This window comes from Thunnus maccoyii, chromosome 7 (assembly GCF_910596095.1).
Source record: "Thunnus maccoyii chromosome 7, fThuMac1.1, whole genome shotgun sequence".
Classification (NCBI taxonomy): domain Eukaryota; kingdom Metazoa; phylum Chordata; class Actinopteri; order Scombriformes; family Scombridae; genus Thunnus; species Thunnus maccoyii.
The window spans coordinates 18,826,098-18,843,512 of NC_056539.1; the positions used below are offsets into that span (position 1 = coordinate 18,826,098).

The following is a 17,415-nucleotide window of genomic DNA, read 5'->3' on the forward strand; positions in this document are numbered from 1 at the left end:
GTCTGGTGTATTTGCCTGTAAAGGCTGTCAGTATTGTTTAATTTGTGTTATCCTGCTGGCCCAATGTTACAGCAGTTAGAGCCCTTAAAGGATAGGTTCACAATTTTTCAAGTCTGTCTTAAAACAGTCAGGTTTCCATATGAATATTGGAACATGTTTTGCTCTCTTAAATCATTCCTCCTGTTCATACTGAACATTAGAAGATCCCCTCCAAGTGTGCTTAAAGTGTAAGTCAGTGGTTCCCAACCTTTTTGGCTCGTGACAGCTGGGACCCCTCTTCACACGTTGCCTTGTCTACCAGTTAAATGAAAGAGGACATATGACTTTTAGAGGCTTGAGGAGATAAAATACAGTAATTCACAATAAATAATGCAAAAAAATAGTGGGAAGCTTGAAAATAAAAACATTTTGTGTGTCTGAAATGGGGTTTTTTTCTGTTCTATCCTGCCCAATCAAGTCACGACCCCTTTGACTAGAAATGTATTTTAAAGTTTATCTGAAGCTTATATGAGGCTTCAGCCTTTTGACTTTGTCAAATAAAGTGGATATCTTCCACAGTCACAGTCTTTTTAGTGAAACATTTCCCTTTTTGTGTCTCAGTTTTTCCTGTTCAGCTGCAGTGGAACTATAGTACTAACAAAAAGAGGGGATTTAGTACTAAAAAAGACAAACTTTGAAAGATATGACCTTGATTTGACTCATTTGGACGGCTGAAGCCTCATATACGTAAAATAATCTTTCAGATACATTTTTGTATGGAAGGAGGTTTGTGGATTTTGGACCCTATCACTTACAATGAAAGTGCATCATGAAGGGATCTTCTGATGGTCAGCATGAACATGAGGAATAATTACAACAAGACTAAGTAACTGAGAGTTAATAGCACCAGACAGTTGGAGGTGCTGTCTGTGAAGGGACGGTGCAGTAATATATCGGAACTGTTTCACATTTTGGGTTTTTTTTTGTCAGTGCTGATTTGGAGGTTGTACCGGTTCACAGGAAGTGGACTGTCATTCTGAGCTGTGTCCTTGTTAGCAAACGAGCTACTCAGCTGCCATAATAGGCGAGCAAATGTGTACCATTTGGAAAGATGAATTGAACTGTGCCTAAAAAGTGTATTTTAAAGAGATTTGTGTGTTAATAACAACACCATGTTGCGTGTCGGGAGCAAAGCTGCCTGGTAAGTTCCCGTTTAAATAAAGTAACGGAACAGTAACAGTAGCTACTTGTTGTAGCTGCGGTGAAAGCTAAGCGCAGATGTAGCTTAGCTGTTCATTTTGACAGCTGAGGACAGAGGGGCTACCTGCTTCATGTGAATATCTGTCGTCCTAATTAAAAAGCCTCATATACCAAAAACCAAACTGGATACACACACAACATAATCCTTCATTCAGTCGCTGACATCTTAATTATAAACAGGGAATCGGCCTTTGTCGCTCTTGTGGATTTTGACGTAGCTTTGGTCAGATAGCTAACCCTAGCTAGATAACACGGGTTGTTACTGGAAAGCAAACTGACTTACAGATTAATTGTCTTTGGACATTAACGCTACCTGCTATATATTATCTATGCACGCTATATTCAGGGTTAAGTCTATACTGAAGGTAACGTTGTTTTAAAGTTTGTACCAAATCTTCTAATTGCCTGCATGTTGCAGCGTCTTGTGCCGTTACCTTGTACCAAAAGGACCATTTAGATAACTTGTCAGAGTATGACTTGCATTAGCTGACTTAGTTATGTACGACATTAAACATATCAGTTGCTAATCCTTGTATCTCAAAGCTATTTTCTAGTCACCACCCCAAATCAAAAATGGGGATGAGGAAAATCAAGGATGAACGTACTTCTACTGATTATACTTTACTCCTGCTACTGCTGCTATAATTGTACAACAGCAACAACAACCGGTGCTGCTAATACAATCTTTATTTTTTCCTGGTTTCACATGTTTATCAGGTATAGTGATTAAATGTCTTTGGGCCACAGTTTTCATGTCACTGTGTGGCTCATATTTGAATTATTGTGTGTCAAATATGGAAGCATTAGTGCTGAAATACTTAGTTGACAAATCGAGGAGTTGATCAACCAAAAGTTACTGACAGCACCTTTTATGATCAAGTACTCATCGAGTAATTTATCGAACAATAAAGCCAAACCATCTCTGCAGAGAGCCATGGTTCCAGCATCTCAAATTTCAGGATTTTTTGTCTTTCATAATTGAATATCTGTTGATTTTTCACTGTTTATAACATTTCACAGAGTAAAACAATCAACAGATGAATCCACAATGAAAATACTTTCAGCTGTAGGACGTTTGACTAGTAGCTTCCTTCGAGATTATTTTCTTAGCGGTGATGGAGTGTATAGGCGCATAAGTTTCAGGAAGGTGAGTTTGTGTAATTTGTTGTCCGATTCCATTGTTATCTCAGCATGGCCTGCAGGAACCTGGTCTCCACCAACATGGGTGTGAGATTTCGGGTACCGCTCCAGAAGCTGCACCCTCTGTCCCGTGCCATCCACCACCGCTACTCGGGAAACACTAACCCACAGCGACCACCTCATCGCACAGCAGCCCGCTATTTCACCTCCATGTCGCGGTTGCCCATGCGGCCTCCTAAGCCTCCCCCAGGGTCAGGGGGCCGTAACTACCAGCAGCAGCGTGGCTTTTGGGTGGCCCGCCTTGCTGCCAGGCTGCTAAAGCTCAGATACATCCTGCTGGGCAGTGCAGTGGGAGGAGGATACACAGCTAAGAAGGTCAGTATGGAGTCAGCGATTATCTCATCTCTTCACCTGTATCTGCTATGAGTACTAGAAACTCTTTGCAAACCATGGTTTATTAAGCTTTTCTGTCCCATGAGCATGTCTTTAGTTGTCAATGATCTTATGACCAGAGAAATTGGATATTTTCACAAGCTTGCAAACAAACAATTTACAAGGGCACTACTAATATTAGTTGGCACAATTTTAGTCTTGCAATTAAGCAACAAAAACGTACCCAGGTTTATACAATTTCCCCATCAGTGGTTGTAATGCATTGGTTGTTTTTTCCAGCTGTGATCATACACCACTGCTTATTCAAAACAGTAGAAAATCCTCTCATTCACAAAGTCTCATTACCAAACATACTTCTTATATAGCATAAAGGAAATGTATATCATTTTTATATATTGTTTGTGCGACAATAACACAGGCTTGTCATTTTACCTTTAGACCTATGAAGAGTGGAAGGACATGCTGCCTGATTTTAGTGAATACAACTGGGTTATTCCTGATTTTGTCTGGGAACTGAGTGAACAAATTGATCTTGGTAAGTGTTTTCATTTTGTTGCCATAAAGTGAGAAACATGCAATTTATTACTTGAAATATGGCCGCACATTTATGCATCATGAAATACTTTCTACCTTCCTGCGTTTCCGTCTTCTCCACTCGACCTATCATCTCTTTTGTCCACAGATAAACTGGCCAAAGCTCTACCAGAGATAGAGGAAATAGCCAAACTTCTACCTGACATGGACAAGATAGGAGAGAACTTCACCTTCCTCAAAAGTCTCCTGTCTTCCGGTGAGTGAACAAATCCTCAACCATGCCTTTTTATAAAGTTACTGCATCTTAACAAAATAAATCATTATTTGTAGACATCAGAGTGTGTAGTCCAGTGTCCAGGCAACTCTAACTTCACCCAAGCAAACTTTTCTTCCACATCTGCGTTGGTCTATGCTTTTATATAATGTACCTAACGGTTCAATTGGGTGCCATATCTCGGGCTAAAAGTGTGATATCTGTGGTTTCTCCTGCCTCAAAGTGACCTCAGCAGGATGAGATAACATAGAATAAGAGTTATGAAAAAACACGAGGGAGTAGCCTGCTTTGTGATCTAATCCGCTGCTTTTCTGCTATACCCTTTCTGTCTATGGTTGTGGTTGCAAACCGATTCTACAAAGAGCCTGTACACCAAAAACACCTCTAATTGGTGTTTTTTGGATCAGTAGTTTTATGGGCAATACAAAAATCCATGGCTTACACCATGGTGTTGCAAACAGCCAATTACTCAAGACCACATTACTGCAGAGGTCCCAGGTAGACTGTTGTCAAATTAAATATTTCCATGTTCATTTCACAATATTTATTGACATTAACTAACAAGACATCAAAACTGCTTTGTATCGCTTTTTTTTGTCACAGTCGCCTCTGAAAAGACAAAAGCCCTCATGACTTGAAATCAACCCCACACACCAACTTCTAAGTGATAATGACTTTGTTACATTTTGTGGATGTGTTGTTTCATATAATGTATAAATTACTGCAGTTAAGGCTAACCACATCCACCATCCTCCAGCTTCAGATCAAGGAAAGTACAGACTTTCATGTTGTTTGGAAAAGCACTTAACGCCATCTGCTTATCAGGGGTTTTCATCACAGTTGCTCGCATTACACCATGGCGCTCACATCCCTGCTGCAAATGAAAATGATCTACTCTACTAAAATTATCTAATATTATCTACTCGTAACCACCATATAATTTGCAACTAAATTTGTAAAGCAATCTCAGGTTTCCTCTATCAGCAACAGAAAACTCCACATGGCACCATTAAGTCACCATGAAATTCCTCTAATAACGCTTGCAGAATTTAGTCCAAGTGTTTTCTTTTCAGCACTTTGAGTCCAAAAGGCATTGATGGAATTACACTCACAGAGAAACCGATAATGTTTTGTGTCATAATGCGACAGTATCAAAGAAAATCTTATTTTGCTTACAAATCTGTAGCCAGTAGAGGAAAAACCTTTTAAAATTGAACGTCTCGATTAGCTGATATTGACAAAATATGACTATGGGCTCCTTGAGGATCAGGCCCAGTTTATGGGCGTGCTACTCTCTTTTAACTGTTTCTCATGAAGTGGCTTTTTTTACTTGAAGCTCTGGCACAGCAGTGAGTTTGTTTAACACACATCATTTAGCTGTGTCCCTGCTTTGATCACCATCCCTCTGCTTCTGCCTTTTTTATGATTTTTTATCTTGTGTTGTTCTTCCTTTCTCCCCTTCCCCTACCCTCCTGTCCTCCTCCACATTCTTCACAGGTGTGAGTTTGGGTAGTGAAGTCAAAGGAGCTTCTGGTCTGCATCTGTTGTTAGGTGTGTAAACCCTGCTCTCAGTAGCGTTGCCCACTCCCCTCCTTTCTTTCTGTTGATGTTTGACCACCATCTTGCCATGATATTGGTATGGTTGTGGTAATATTCCTGTTTGAAGACTCCAAGCTTCCAGGTTGCAGACCAGTGCTGCTGTCAAGAATGGCGTTGTTCATGGTGAACGCAAGTTCTGTATTCAGTGAAATGTATGACCTGTCTCAAGGATGGTGAAACGGTCTCATTTTGGGTTCTGGGTATTCAGAGGAGTAGGCGTATTTATGAAGACATCCAATTTGACCCTGTTGCTAATATCTGTTTACTGTAATCAGTAAAAGCCTCACTCTTACGGTTGCTCTCCCTCTTTGTGAATTCTTTCAAAATCATTAGAGATCGTGAATGATTACTATTTCAAGTGCAGCAAAAGGAAAGTGGTAAATGGAGCAATAACCCGCTGATGATTTTTAATTTTTCCTTCCTGGTCTGAAGAGCTCTTCAATGCAAATCCAGTGTGTTTGCCTTTAGTATGTCCTCCTCTTCCCCTGTGACTTTCTTTAACCTGAATGTCCTTGGCTAGACTTTGTCCTACCTGTGTGTTTTTTTTGCCTCCTTTGACTTCCACCCTCTCTCTGTCCTGGCCTGTATGGGCTGCTTTCTTTAATTACATTCTAATCACAAATATTTTGGGTGATCTCTTTCTGCTTTTAGTTATTGCCACTCAGATGTTTGGAAAATGCACGCAAAATGCAATTTACATAACACATCGATTGAACTTTGACATATGCAAACACCAAAGTCAAAGACTTCCAAAGTCATTTGTACAAAAGCTCGCCAGGCAATAGTGGACCTCACCTCTGCTGTGAGTCATAAAAACACCAAAGGAGTGTTCCTTCTCTTCAATATTAACCTTTCAACTTAATACTTTCTACATGGCTTCATGAAAAATACTTTTTATGGGTTTTGTTGTTTTTATTTTCTTCAATATAAGTTTTCAGTTAACTTATTCCCAAGTTAATACGTTGGATGGATGTTACTGTACATTTGACTATGTAAAGTACATTGCAGCATAGTGCTTTTGTAATAACCTCCCTCATTTATAAGCAGACTTCGCTTTGTGCATGGCAGTAAAAGCTTTTTAGCTCACATCATACAAACCAATCATAATAATAATAAGTTTGTCCTACGGTAGCTGCTTTTGTAACACAGGACCCCCACCAAAGTGCACCAATCTAAATTTCAGCAAACTATGTCCTACTTTATATCCAAACCAAACCATCAAGCAGTTTTTCTGTATTTGCATATTACTATAATTATTCAAAGAACTCTAAATGTGCACTAAATGTTTTGAAAATAATTTTTACTCTTACTAGACTTAATAAATGCACGCTGCACAATGCATGCACGCTGTGAGAGGTTGAATGTTCTAGTTTCCCCTCATGACTTGGCATTCAATGGTTGAATAAGTTAAAACTTTAGAGATTTAACTTCATTAGTACGCAAGAAAGTGAAAAGGAATGTTCTAATCTCTGAACTGGAACACTATCAGAACATTATTATTAATTAAAAAAGTAGATTTACAATAAATAATTATAAAGTTATAATAATTTTTTGCAGTTTGCCGCACTATATGAACATAAGTGCAGTGTATCTAAAAGTAACACTCAGTATGTATGTCTTTACATCAGTGCAAGATTTTCCAAACATCTGAAATCTAATCACACTGGTCTTTCTTTTTCTAATCATAGGCATGCTTTAAATGATGGCATCTGGCATCTTGTGGCTACGGGCATTGTCACCTTAAGCTTGTGTACATTAAACACTGAGTATGTCATGCATGTTCATGTTTAACCTCAGTCTTTGTTGTTATATCTCTTCTGATAGAAACCTCAGGCGACCCTCCTCTAAACGCCACAGATGCTTCTGCTGCAGCCGCACAAGATGCCAGCGACAAGCAATACAAAAAGGCAAGTTTATAAAACCCCCTGACACTGTCAGCTTTGACCTTTTCTACTTCATCATAACTTGGTCTCTCAAGTATCTTTTATGCAGCTTGGCTTCCTTTCACTTCAGTGGCAAAAGCTGTAGTGCACTGAATCAAAATTCACTCAGAATTTACTCAGAAACTCAAGAAAAGATAAAAATTTGAGTTTGTTTTGTTCAAAGGATAAGACCTATCGCCCTAACATTGTCAGATGTCTCTGACATGCATTGAAGGGCCATAATTTTATAAATATATATACTCATAAAGCACTTGGAATTAAAATGTTCCCTAAATCACAGTGGGGTCCAAAAGTCTGAGACCACTTTCCCCAATCAAGGGAATAGGAAAGTGATCTTAGACTTTTTGGACCCCACTGTATATATTGTGTAATATGGGGAAATATCATTTATGGGTGTTTTTGGATTCAGTCAGTTCTACTCAATGTGAAATATGCATTTCACACTAGCAGCTTGTTATCAACAGAAGCATTTCAAGGTCTATGACAATGTTATAGTAAGAAAATGGTTCTTACTGATTAATGTCAACAGTATGATGAGAAAGATGGCAAGTTGTCTAACCTTAGGTGCAAGTCTCACTACAGAGCAGCTTGCTCTTCAGTGTGGTGCATAACAATATAAAAGGTTTTAGCATTGACAGAGGATAACATGTGCTTACTGTATGGCACTTATTCTGACAGAGTATCACCTGAATTTATGCACACTGATTTTAATCATTGCTTCAAAAGTACCCTTTACCGCTTGTCATGCTTTTTTTCCCAGAAGTCCCATTCATGGAGACCATTCCTACTTCTAGCTTTACATTATACATACAGCATTCTCTGTATTCACATTTGTTTAATTTCTGTTGTCCTCTCTCTTTCCTGTTCATTTTGTGTTTTGTTCATTTCCCACAAAGCGACCAATTTCAATGTACCGCTGTTGTATTTTCTGGTTTTTGTGTGTTTTTAACATTACAGAATTTAAGTTAAGCTTAAACAACTAAAAAAATATGTGAAGATTTGACAATGAATATGATTATTCTAAGGAGAGCTGCATTAAAATGAGAGATGATGCCTTTCTTCTCCTATGCCCTGCTTTTAGTCTGCAATCACGGTCTCCAACATGACACATAAAGTATAACATGACACAACTTACAAGTTGATGTTTCTCTTCAAGGTACATTTGATGCAGGCATGTGCACAGAGCCAAGAAGTAAAAAAAAAAAAAAACAAATGGATAATGTCGTCATGTTGGGGACACTTGAACTAAAGAAATTTCACCTGCTATAGCATATGCTTTGTGCTTCACCCCTGATAGAGCAGTATCCCAGTGCTTGCTTTGCTTATTTAATCATCATCATCATCTTCAGCAGCATCAGCATACCGAACATCATTTTGTGCAGCAGAATGTAATATTGTGGTCTTAGTTATAATCTACAACGGTCAGCAGTTGTCACTGAAGATAACTACAAATTTGGTTATTTTACTTTTACAGTAAAACTCAAATTTCTTTTCTCTTCTTGTACTGCTAAGAAGTATGAAAACCTGTTATAGCGTTGTCTGAATTATGAGCGTATTAATCCACAGTGATGATGATTGTGAGGAAAGAGAACAGAATCATTGTTGTTGCCACTTGCTGAGAGGCGCTGGTTGTGGTATTAGTCGCCTCTTCTGCCTTCAGTCTGGCAAAGTTTGGCATCTCCCCTTTGTGTACGAGAGAGACTGACTTTGTTGGGTCACACTGATGATGGTGGCAAGATTACCAAAGCCAAAGATTCTGTTTAACTTGAGCCTTGACTGAATCATGATTCTTCAAATTCGTCAGCAACAAAGTCACAGCCAGTGACTGAGACAGAGGCGGGGATTCCTCTGTCGTAGCCGTGTGTTTAGATGCAGCACTGACCAACCCGATGGCTGGTTGTTGTTTTTGATGCTGCTCCTACATCTCTCTTATTATGACATACCCCAGCAGGGTCTGCTTGGCGAGCTCATTCTTATTCAGCAGCAGATCCAGCGGCACGAGGAGGAGGTCCGGCGGGCCGCTGCAGCCAATAATGCGCGTCCCCCACCGCCAGAGCCTGCTCCCAGTCCGCCTCCGAACCCCAGCCCCCCTCAACAGAAACGCAAGGTGAAGGTCCCACCCCACTTAGATCCGCCCAGAATATATATTGTAGGACTACTTAAGAACCAAATACCTTAAAGAGTAACTTAACACCAGGCTGAAAAAGAAAGTAGTTTCATTGCCCTCTCTAGTAGAAAATTACAAGACTGCATCTCTGACCACACCCAGCATCCCTTATAGGTGTGGTTGGATTTGGTCAGAAGTGTGCTCTGGTGCATCTGTAACCACACCCAGCAGGGATGTCATAGTGTACTGTTGCACCCCAGGGTACACTGCTGCATCACCGCAGCAAGGTCAGAAGATATACCACTGGTGGTCAGCAAAAACAAGATTTTCAGCTAATGTTAAGTTGCTATTTAACAAACTTAATATGTGAAGAATAAAGCAATATAGGCAATTTGAATAATCAAATCAGAATTTTGTAAAATGATTAAAGATTCAGTTTATAGTGGCAGTGTTTTCTTTGACTGCTAGGAGTAAAAAAGTTCATTATAGTATGTTAGCTTAATATATATGGACATGAACAGCTGCAAAATATTTCATTAATATTTTCCAGCGCTGTGGCCATGCAATAAATGCAATCTTTGTTTATACCTACAATGTTCAATTTCTGTTGAAATTGAGTGTTTATTTTGTCCACCACATAGACAAAATAACAGCAAGATCTTAAAGTAAAATGCAACACAGTACACCACCACCACAAATGAATTAACTCCTCTCTGACTGAAAGCATTTATTGCATGACTATTGCATTTTATTTTACAGGTGTTTGTGTCTAGCCCTCTACTTTGAGCTGTGGTGTTAGGGTTTTAAAATAATGTTTGTAACGCCCCTTTATGCTAAATTCACTATATCTGTAGTGCAGACAAATTGACCCATCAATACCGTCAATACAATGCCCAGCAGTAGCCTCCATATATCACCCCATAGTCTGTCAGGCTGTGCTAAGATTTGCTTTGCCAGTTGGTTGTCGGAAGGGCATGCATGGGCCTTCATAGCTCGGTTCCAGGAGCACAGTGACATAGCTCAGCCTCACTGTCTGATTACAACCGGACGGACATTCATCAGAAGCACTATTTATTACGGAAGCACTGCATGAAGTGGAGTAGCAAGCCGCTGCATGGTGTGAGCTGCACTTATTGAAACTAACATGAAGGTGACAAGGTTATCGACAGCAAGGGAGAAGCCTGAAGCCTTTTAGCTGCAGTTATAAATAAGTCTCTTAAATAACAAAAGTCATAACATTTTAAAACACAGCTGGTGCCTATCACTAGAACATAATTTACAGAACACTTCATGTCCCAGCTGTTGTTGTGTAGAAAGTTTTTGACAACATAGTTTGGTGTGACTGTCTGTTAAATTCCCTTTCCTCTGCTGCCAATCCCACCCGTTAATGTATGCTGTGTCTCCTGTTTTCTGTCCTGTCTCTCATCCCTACAAACATGTTGCAAATGTACAAAATATACAAACAAATAAGGTATGATTTTTGTGATCTAAATTCAGACGGATTTTTCGGGGGTTAACTATGTGATTTTTGTCAGTTTGTGAATCATAGCTTGTTGATCAAAACTGAATAATGCCACAATAAGTACTGTCTGCCTGAAATCTGATCTCTGTTCCTCTCTTTATGCATTAACTTGACTTTCAACTCTGGTTCTTTCTGTAATACAGTGTGCACGTAACGTACCTTTGTGGTGCTGGTGGGAGTTCATGCTTGTGAAGTGCGGGTAACGGGAAGCCCTTATTTTCAAAATCTTCCGGAGAGGAAGCGTTAACTCAGTTTGTCGCTGTTCTTTTTCTATTTTTCTACTTTGACCTCTAGTCTTCAGACAAAGAAAAAGTTGACCAGCTTCAAGAAGAACTGCTTCGTACCCAGGTACAGTAGATTTTGTGTTACTTTGGCTAAAATCAAATTCATCATATTGTTCACAGTTCAACTGAATACTGCCACCAAGTCCATTGCTCTTTTAGGTGTGAAATGTTGCTGATGCTGTTTGTTGATATTTTCCTACTTAATCCATAGCTAAAATATCAGCGCATGCTGGAGAGACTGGAGAAAGAGAATAAAGAGTTGAGGAAAGTGGTTCTACAAAAAGATGATAAAGGGATTCACCAAAGGAAAGTGAAGGTGGGTTACACATGTAAATGCACATACACAATAAACACACCAATACACACTAACTTTTAAAGATGACAAATTAAATTTGGATTTAACCCCTGCTTAAAACTACATTATCATGCATGATCATTCAATGGATAAGGAAATATTTTCTTAAATTCTTTGAGTACTGTACCTTTAATGCTTCTCTAGTGTCTTGCCTATAATTTTAGTTGAGTTATTCTATTCCTTTAGTTATTCCTTACAGTGAAAGTCCCAACTAATTGTTTTAAAGTTAATATAAAGTTAAACATAATTAAGCTTACTATTGTTTCCCCTCTTGTAGAAATCCCTTATTGACTTGTATTCTGAAGTCCTGGACATCTTGTCTGACTATGATGCCAACTACAACACCCAGGACCACTTACCCAGGGTAAGGAGCGGGTTTAAATTCTCGTTGACTGGAAATGGATTAGAGCTGATTCACTTTTTTCACAGTATTGGTATTTAATTTCTGAATGAGTACTCATACCACATTCCTAATTCTGTGCTTTGTATTACTTGGACCCTGATTACTTAACACCTTGTGTTCTCTCCCACTTTTTTCCCTTACCTTTTATTTTTGGTTTACCTGTCCTCCTTTTCTACTATTCTGTCCTCCACCATCCACTTCCTCTACTATTCCAGGTGGTTGTGGTTGGGGATCAGAGTGCTGGGAAGACTAGCGTGCTGGAGATGATAGCCCAGGCCAGGATCTTTCCCAGGGGCTCTGGAGAGATGATGACACGCTCCCCTGTCAAGGTATGTGGGACCAGACTGGCAAGTGTTTGTGTAATTTTGTTTGTAAAAGAACAGAAAAAAAACATGTACACATACATACAATTTTTGTAATACATTCTTTCTTCTTACATATAATGCTATTTTCTGCAGGTTACACTAAGTGAAGGCCCCCACCATGTGGCTTTGTTCAAGGACAGTGGCAGAGAGTTTGACCTTACCAAGGAAGAGGATGTAAGTCACAAAGCCATTCAATCATCCACCTAGTATGAATTTCAGCACTGACTTGGCTACCTGTTCATACCATTATATCTGGTCCCTCTTTCTGTGTCCCGCAGCTGGCTGCTCTGAGGCATGAGATTGAGCTGAGGATGAGGAAGAGTGTGAAGGAGGGACAGACAGTCAGCTCTGAGGTGGGACATGGTGTTTACATTCAGATTGTTAATAAAGCTGCTGTTTGCTGTTTTAAAGCTGTAATGTGTTGTAGAGTAATAATATATAATAAGACGGGTTTTTTTGGGTTTTTCTTGTCAGACAATATCCTTGAGTGTCAAAGGACCCGGCATTCAGAGGATGGTGCTTGTTGACTTACCAGGTGTCATCAGTGTGAGTAAAGACAACTGCAGTCTTGTATTATTAAGATTTAAGACCTTTGCATTAGATTAATTTGCGCAAGGGAAGTATCTCATGCTTAAGACCAGTATATTTTCTTGTATTATTTTGACCTAATGACCCTAAGTAGATTTATTAACATGTACAAGAAACTGGATTTTGTGATTTATTACCTTGATATTTAAAATTTTCCCTTACATAACAATAGATTTATAGAATTGTATCATAAACCAAACTATAAAATTGTTCTTTTTAGAATGAGGAATACTGTAAACCATGCTGGTCTCCATAAATAAGTAATACAAATACATCCTTAAAAGGTTTTTTTGTGTGTCTTCCTCAGACTGTGACTGCAGGCATGGCGTCAGACACGAAGGAAACCATCTTCAGCATCAGCAAGGCCTATATGCAGAACCCCAATGCAATTATCCTCTGTATTCAGGGTGAGCCATGAGCATGCCATTCCCAGTTACAACAATTGTGTATGAAGGTAGTAGGTATAATTGTGAGCAGGGGGAGGACTGGCATTCAGTCACATGCTGCACTATCCCATTGATGTGTTCTTAAGCAGAACATGAAAACCAAGTCTTTCATCACTTTCATACTCCTTAATATCTTCATTGTTATCATCTATACACCATTATCACTTCTCTGACCCTCATCTCTCTCCATCCAGATGGCAGTGTGGATGCAGAGCGGAGCATCGTAACAGACTTGGTTAGCCAGATGGACCCCCATGGGAAGAGGACTATCTTTGTCCTGACCAAGGTTGACTTGGCTGAAAAGAACCTGGCCAGCCCCAGCAGGGTAAGATAGCTTAACTGGTCATTTGGGCACAAAAGGGCAATTCAATGTTAAAGATTACGCTGACTATTATAAAGTAATTTCCCTGTGTTTTTTTGTTTTGTTTTGTTTTTTCTTAATGACCAGGACAACAGTGCCACTGATGGAACTTTGCAATATTAGTTAACTTATTCTTGGTTGATAATTTCTTCAAAACAATAATTAATCAATCATTCATCTGTTATTACCATCCTTAACTGAGTAGCTGCAGGAGAACAGAAATACTGACAAAAAGTTACCTACAGCTGAACTTAAATAACTAAACAGCTGCATTTGCAGATTTCTCCTGACCAGTGCATAAAGTATGAGAGAAGCTATATGCAGCTGTACCACAAGAGGGAGCTCAGAACTTTGATTTTAACCCGATGTTCCCTCAATGAGCCAGTGTTGGGAAGCTTGAACCACAGATTGAGGGAGCCTGAAAATGTAATTCTTTTTTCACATTTTTTTCTTTCAGATCCAGCAAATAGTGGAAGGCAAGCTGTTTCCCATGAAGGCCCTTGGCTACTTTGCTGTGGTGACAGGAAAAGGTAACATGTACTACAGAGTAATCCAGCAACCTGCATTGATTCCACATTAGTTAATGGGTAGCTTCAGAATATTATGTCTCAGCCTCCTCCGGTAACCAGGGACCTTCTTGTAGGTACATTGTTGTTTCTCCATTCTAATATTTTTGTTTACATAAACTCCTCTCTGAATTATTAAAGTCATAATCACATACATTTATTATTCTGTGTGAAATAATTAACTGAACTCCCATTTACTGACGTCTTATCCTTACTCTGTCCACTCATCTGTAGGGAGCAGTGGTGAAAGCATAGACTCCATTAAAGACTACGAAGAGGACTTCTTCCAGAACTCAAGATTACTAAGGCAAGTTACACATCATTAACCAAAATGTAATGCTTCATAGATTTAATTAATTTAAAGTTGACAATGAATGTTCTTATGCAACTAGGGACGGCATGTTGAAGGCCCACCAGGTGACCACAAAGAACTTGAGTCTTGCCGTCTCTGACTGCTTCTGGAAGATGGTCAGGGAGTCTGTTGAGCAGCAGGCTGATGTCTTCAAAGGTATGATCACTCTCATATGTCTATTTAGCAATTTCTATATTTCTGTACTTTTGTGAGTGTTAATATCCAAAGCCATGGTTATGTTATCCATTAACTGTGCAGGGAACAGGTGCTACTCCTCTACTCCTGACTCTCCCACCTCACTGTAATGGTCTTACTCGGCCTGCCTTGCCACAGTTTTCCACCTCCCCAGCGCTGCCTTCCAACTGCAATTAGTCTAGACAATCAAGGGCCCATTGCTAACAGCACAAGAGATTTATGGCCGTGAGACTGCAGTTCCCATAGGCCCATTGTGTGGTGTATCGATCCATAGCCCATCATATCACACACAGCCGGCCTCCATCCTCCATGCTTGGCACCACCGTGGCCCCACAAACCAGCAATTAGCCTAATCTCCACTGTGGATAGGGAGCTGTGGAAAGGGACAGCAGGCTTGGTGTGTGTGTGTGTGTGTGTGTGTCTTTCTTTCTTTCTCTGTCTCTGTGTGTTTAAGTGAGAACTAAAACTCTGACTTTTAATAAAGAGTGTGTGATTGGCCCTATCCCCTCTTCTCCTAGGGGGCCAGTTAAGAGAGTGTGTATGCGCAAAGTCCTCACACACATTTATTAAAGGATAGGCACCATTAGCAGTCTGAAAGCTGCCTTTATATCATACCAAGTTAAAACAAAGCAGGTCCTTCCTTCTTACTTCCCCAGTCGATTTGGTACATTACATTTTAGATCTTAACCTGTATGAGAAGGGCCTAATCTCCAGGGTATATAACGTGATCCAGCACATTAAGCCCCTTACTTGGGCTGACGACAAAGCAGCTTAGGAAGACGACATTGGGGGAGAACTATCGGAGCAGATATGGGAAGACAGTATAGTGTGCATCCATACCTCATCCCTCTGTATAAGACATAGACTAATACAGTTCAAGTTCATTAGCATAAATATACACTACAGTAAAGTCCAAATGTCCCAGATGCCACCAAAGCCCTGCCATTTTGGGCCACATGTTTTGGCATGTCAGGCATTAAGTAGACACACTGGTCAGTCTCTAAATGCTTTGCTCATAGAGACTGAGGACAATCTCCCAGGTTTTTTCTTAAAACTGTTCTCACCACCATTAAAGCAACTACCATGCATTTAAAAATCCCCAGACTTCGGTAGGCGGAGATCTCCAATGTCTGGTATCCCGAGACCAGACAGAGAGGAATCAAGCAATTTCTGGAACAACATTTTTGAATCCCTCTCACAGGTGTGTGGTAGAACACATGACCCAACCTGTATCACTGCCATTTTTGGTGTGGCAAAATCAGACGAGAATTTATCTGCTCATCAGGAAAATGCTTTTGCATTTGCATCTCTCTTGGCCCGCCGTCTCATTCTTCTCAACTGGAAATCAACAAAGCCCCCATTCATTTATACAATGGATCAGAGAGATGATGACTCTGAAATTAGAAAAAGTCAGGTATTCGGTACATGGGTCTCGGAAAAAAGTTTTAGACAACTTGGTCCTCTTTTATAAGATACATAGGAAACTTTGTCTTCTGCTTGAATTACGCCTTTTCTTTCAATAGTAAACTAACCCACTGCCCTTTTTTTCCCTACCAAAATTAAATTATAGCAGTAAGACACTAAAGAAGAGAACTTTCATAATCTGACTCAGTCCACGTGTACACATTTTATACACAGTTTTTTTTTCTTTCATGTCTTTTTAAGCATGTACAGTCTATTTATATATCACTGTTCTGGTCTATTGTTTGCTAAATTTATTTGTTTGTATGTATGTTGACCTTTGGAAGGGATGGGGGATGGGAATAGGGATGGGGGATGGGAATGGGGAAGGGGGCTTAGAATGGGAGATGTCACCTGTAACTTTATACCTATTCCTCTGAATGGAAAAATCAAAACAGAGTTTATAGAAATAGTAAAAAAAAAAAAAAAAAAAAAAAGGACTCATGAAATGGTAAATTTATTTAGAATTTGTAAAGGACTGAGGAGATGAGTTTGTAAAAATCCTTTTATTATGGAACCACTAGTATTCAATCATAATTTCACTTATGTTAAACGTAAAGTTGAAGGTTATTCATATTGATGTTCAAAATCAAATATTCATTGTAACCATCCCTCCGTACCTCAGCATCCCGCTTCAACCTGGAGACAGAATGGAAGAACAACTACCCTCGTCTGAGAGAGCTGGACAGGGTGAGAAAAACAAACTTAACACTTAAAACTACACTCTTGTATCAAATTCCCCTAGAATAGACAAAGGATTCATTTTAGAGAGTTTATACAACAGATAAAACACAGTGTGAAAGTTGTCTAAAGGCGTGTAATATTGATACAGATGTTTCTTGTCTCTTTGCAGAATGAACTGTTTGAAAAGGCAAAAAATGAAATCTTGGATGAAGTCATTAGCTTGAGTCAAGTGACCCCACAACACTGGTAAGTTTAGTGAGGTCAGAGGTCAGTTGCAGCCTCATTTTGATATTGTAGGTAATAGTGTTATATGCACTTTTTATATAATATTGATCTTAACAAGATACTGTACCACATTTTAGGACCTAATGCGTAAGTGTCTGTTCATGAAGAACACATTCTCACACTAAACCAGCCATGAGTGGGAAGATATTTTTAGAGTAAACTGCAGGCCTTTCTCTTCATATACTTATCTGCACATGAATTTATAGTTATACCTCACCCCCAATGAGGGAAAACCTTGGTAAATTAGATGTATGCATGCTGCTGTGGCCGTCCCCAGTGTGCGTGCCATCAGTTCTCCCAGATCAATACTCTGATGAAT

The 17,415-nt window shown here is 39.5% G+C and overlaps 1 protein-coding gene across 5 annotated transcripts in view; it reads left to right on the forward strand.

Moving 5' to 3' along the window:
* The first annotated feature begins 981 nt into the window (after positions 1–981).
* Positions 982–17,415, forward strand: part of opa1 (OPA1 mitochondrial dynamin like GTPase) — a 38,205-nt gene continuing 21,771 nt past the window's right edge. The window contains exons 1-21 of one of the 5 annotated variants that reach the window (XM_042416731.1): positions 982–1,180; positions 2,430–2,754; positions 3,211–3,307; positions 3,455–3,562; positions 5,078–5,131; positions 7,004–7,086; positions 9,071–9,229; positions 11,046–11,099; positions 11,247–11,351; positions 11,668–11,754; positions 12,009–12,122; positions 12,252–12,332; positions 12,437–12,511; positions 12,633–12,704; positions 13,054–13,153; positions 13,387–13,517; positions 14,011–14,083; positions 14,354–14,426; positions 14,512–14,627; positions 16,753–16,817; positions 16,981–17,057. In XM_042416731.1, the coding sequence (XP_042272665.1) occupies positions 1,152–1,180; positions 2,430–2,754; positions 3,211–3,307; positions 3,455–3,562; positions 5,078–5,131; positions 7,004–7,086; positions 9,071–9,229; positions 11,046–11,099; positions 11,247–11,351; positions 11,668–11,754; positions 12,009–12,122; positions 12,252–12,332; positions 12,437–12,511; positions 12,633–12,704; positions 13,054–13,153; positions 13,387–13,517; positions 14,011–14,083; positions 14,354–14,426; positions 14,512–14,627; positions 16,753–16,817; positions 16,981–17,057 (2,078 nt within the window). In that variant the 5' untranslated portion in view covers positions 982–1,151. The remainder of the gene's footprint in view (positions 1,181–2,429; positions 2,755–3,210; positions 3,308–3,454; positions 3,563–5,077; positions 5,132–7,003; positions 7,087–9,070; positions 9,230–11,045; positions 11,100–11,246; positions 11,352–11,667; positions 11,755–12,008; positions 12,123–12,251; positions 12,333–12,436; positions 12,512–12,632; positions 12,705–13,053; positions 13,154–13,386; positions 13,518–14,010; positions 14,084–14,353; positions 14,427–14,511; positions 14,628–16,752; positions 16,818–16,980; positions 17,058–17,415) is intronic. The other 4 variants (XM_042416732.1, XM_042416734.1, XM_042416733.1 and 1 more) reach the window with 4 other exon arrangements.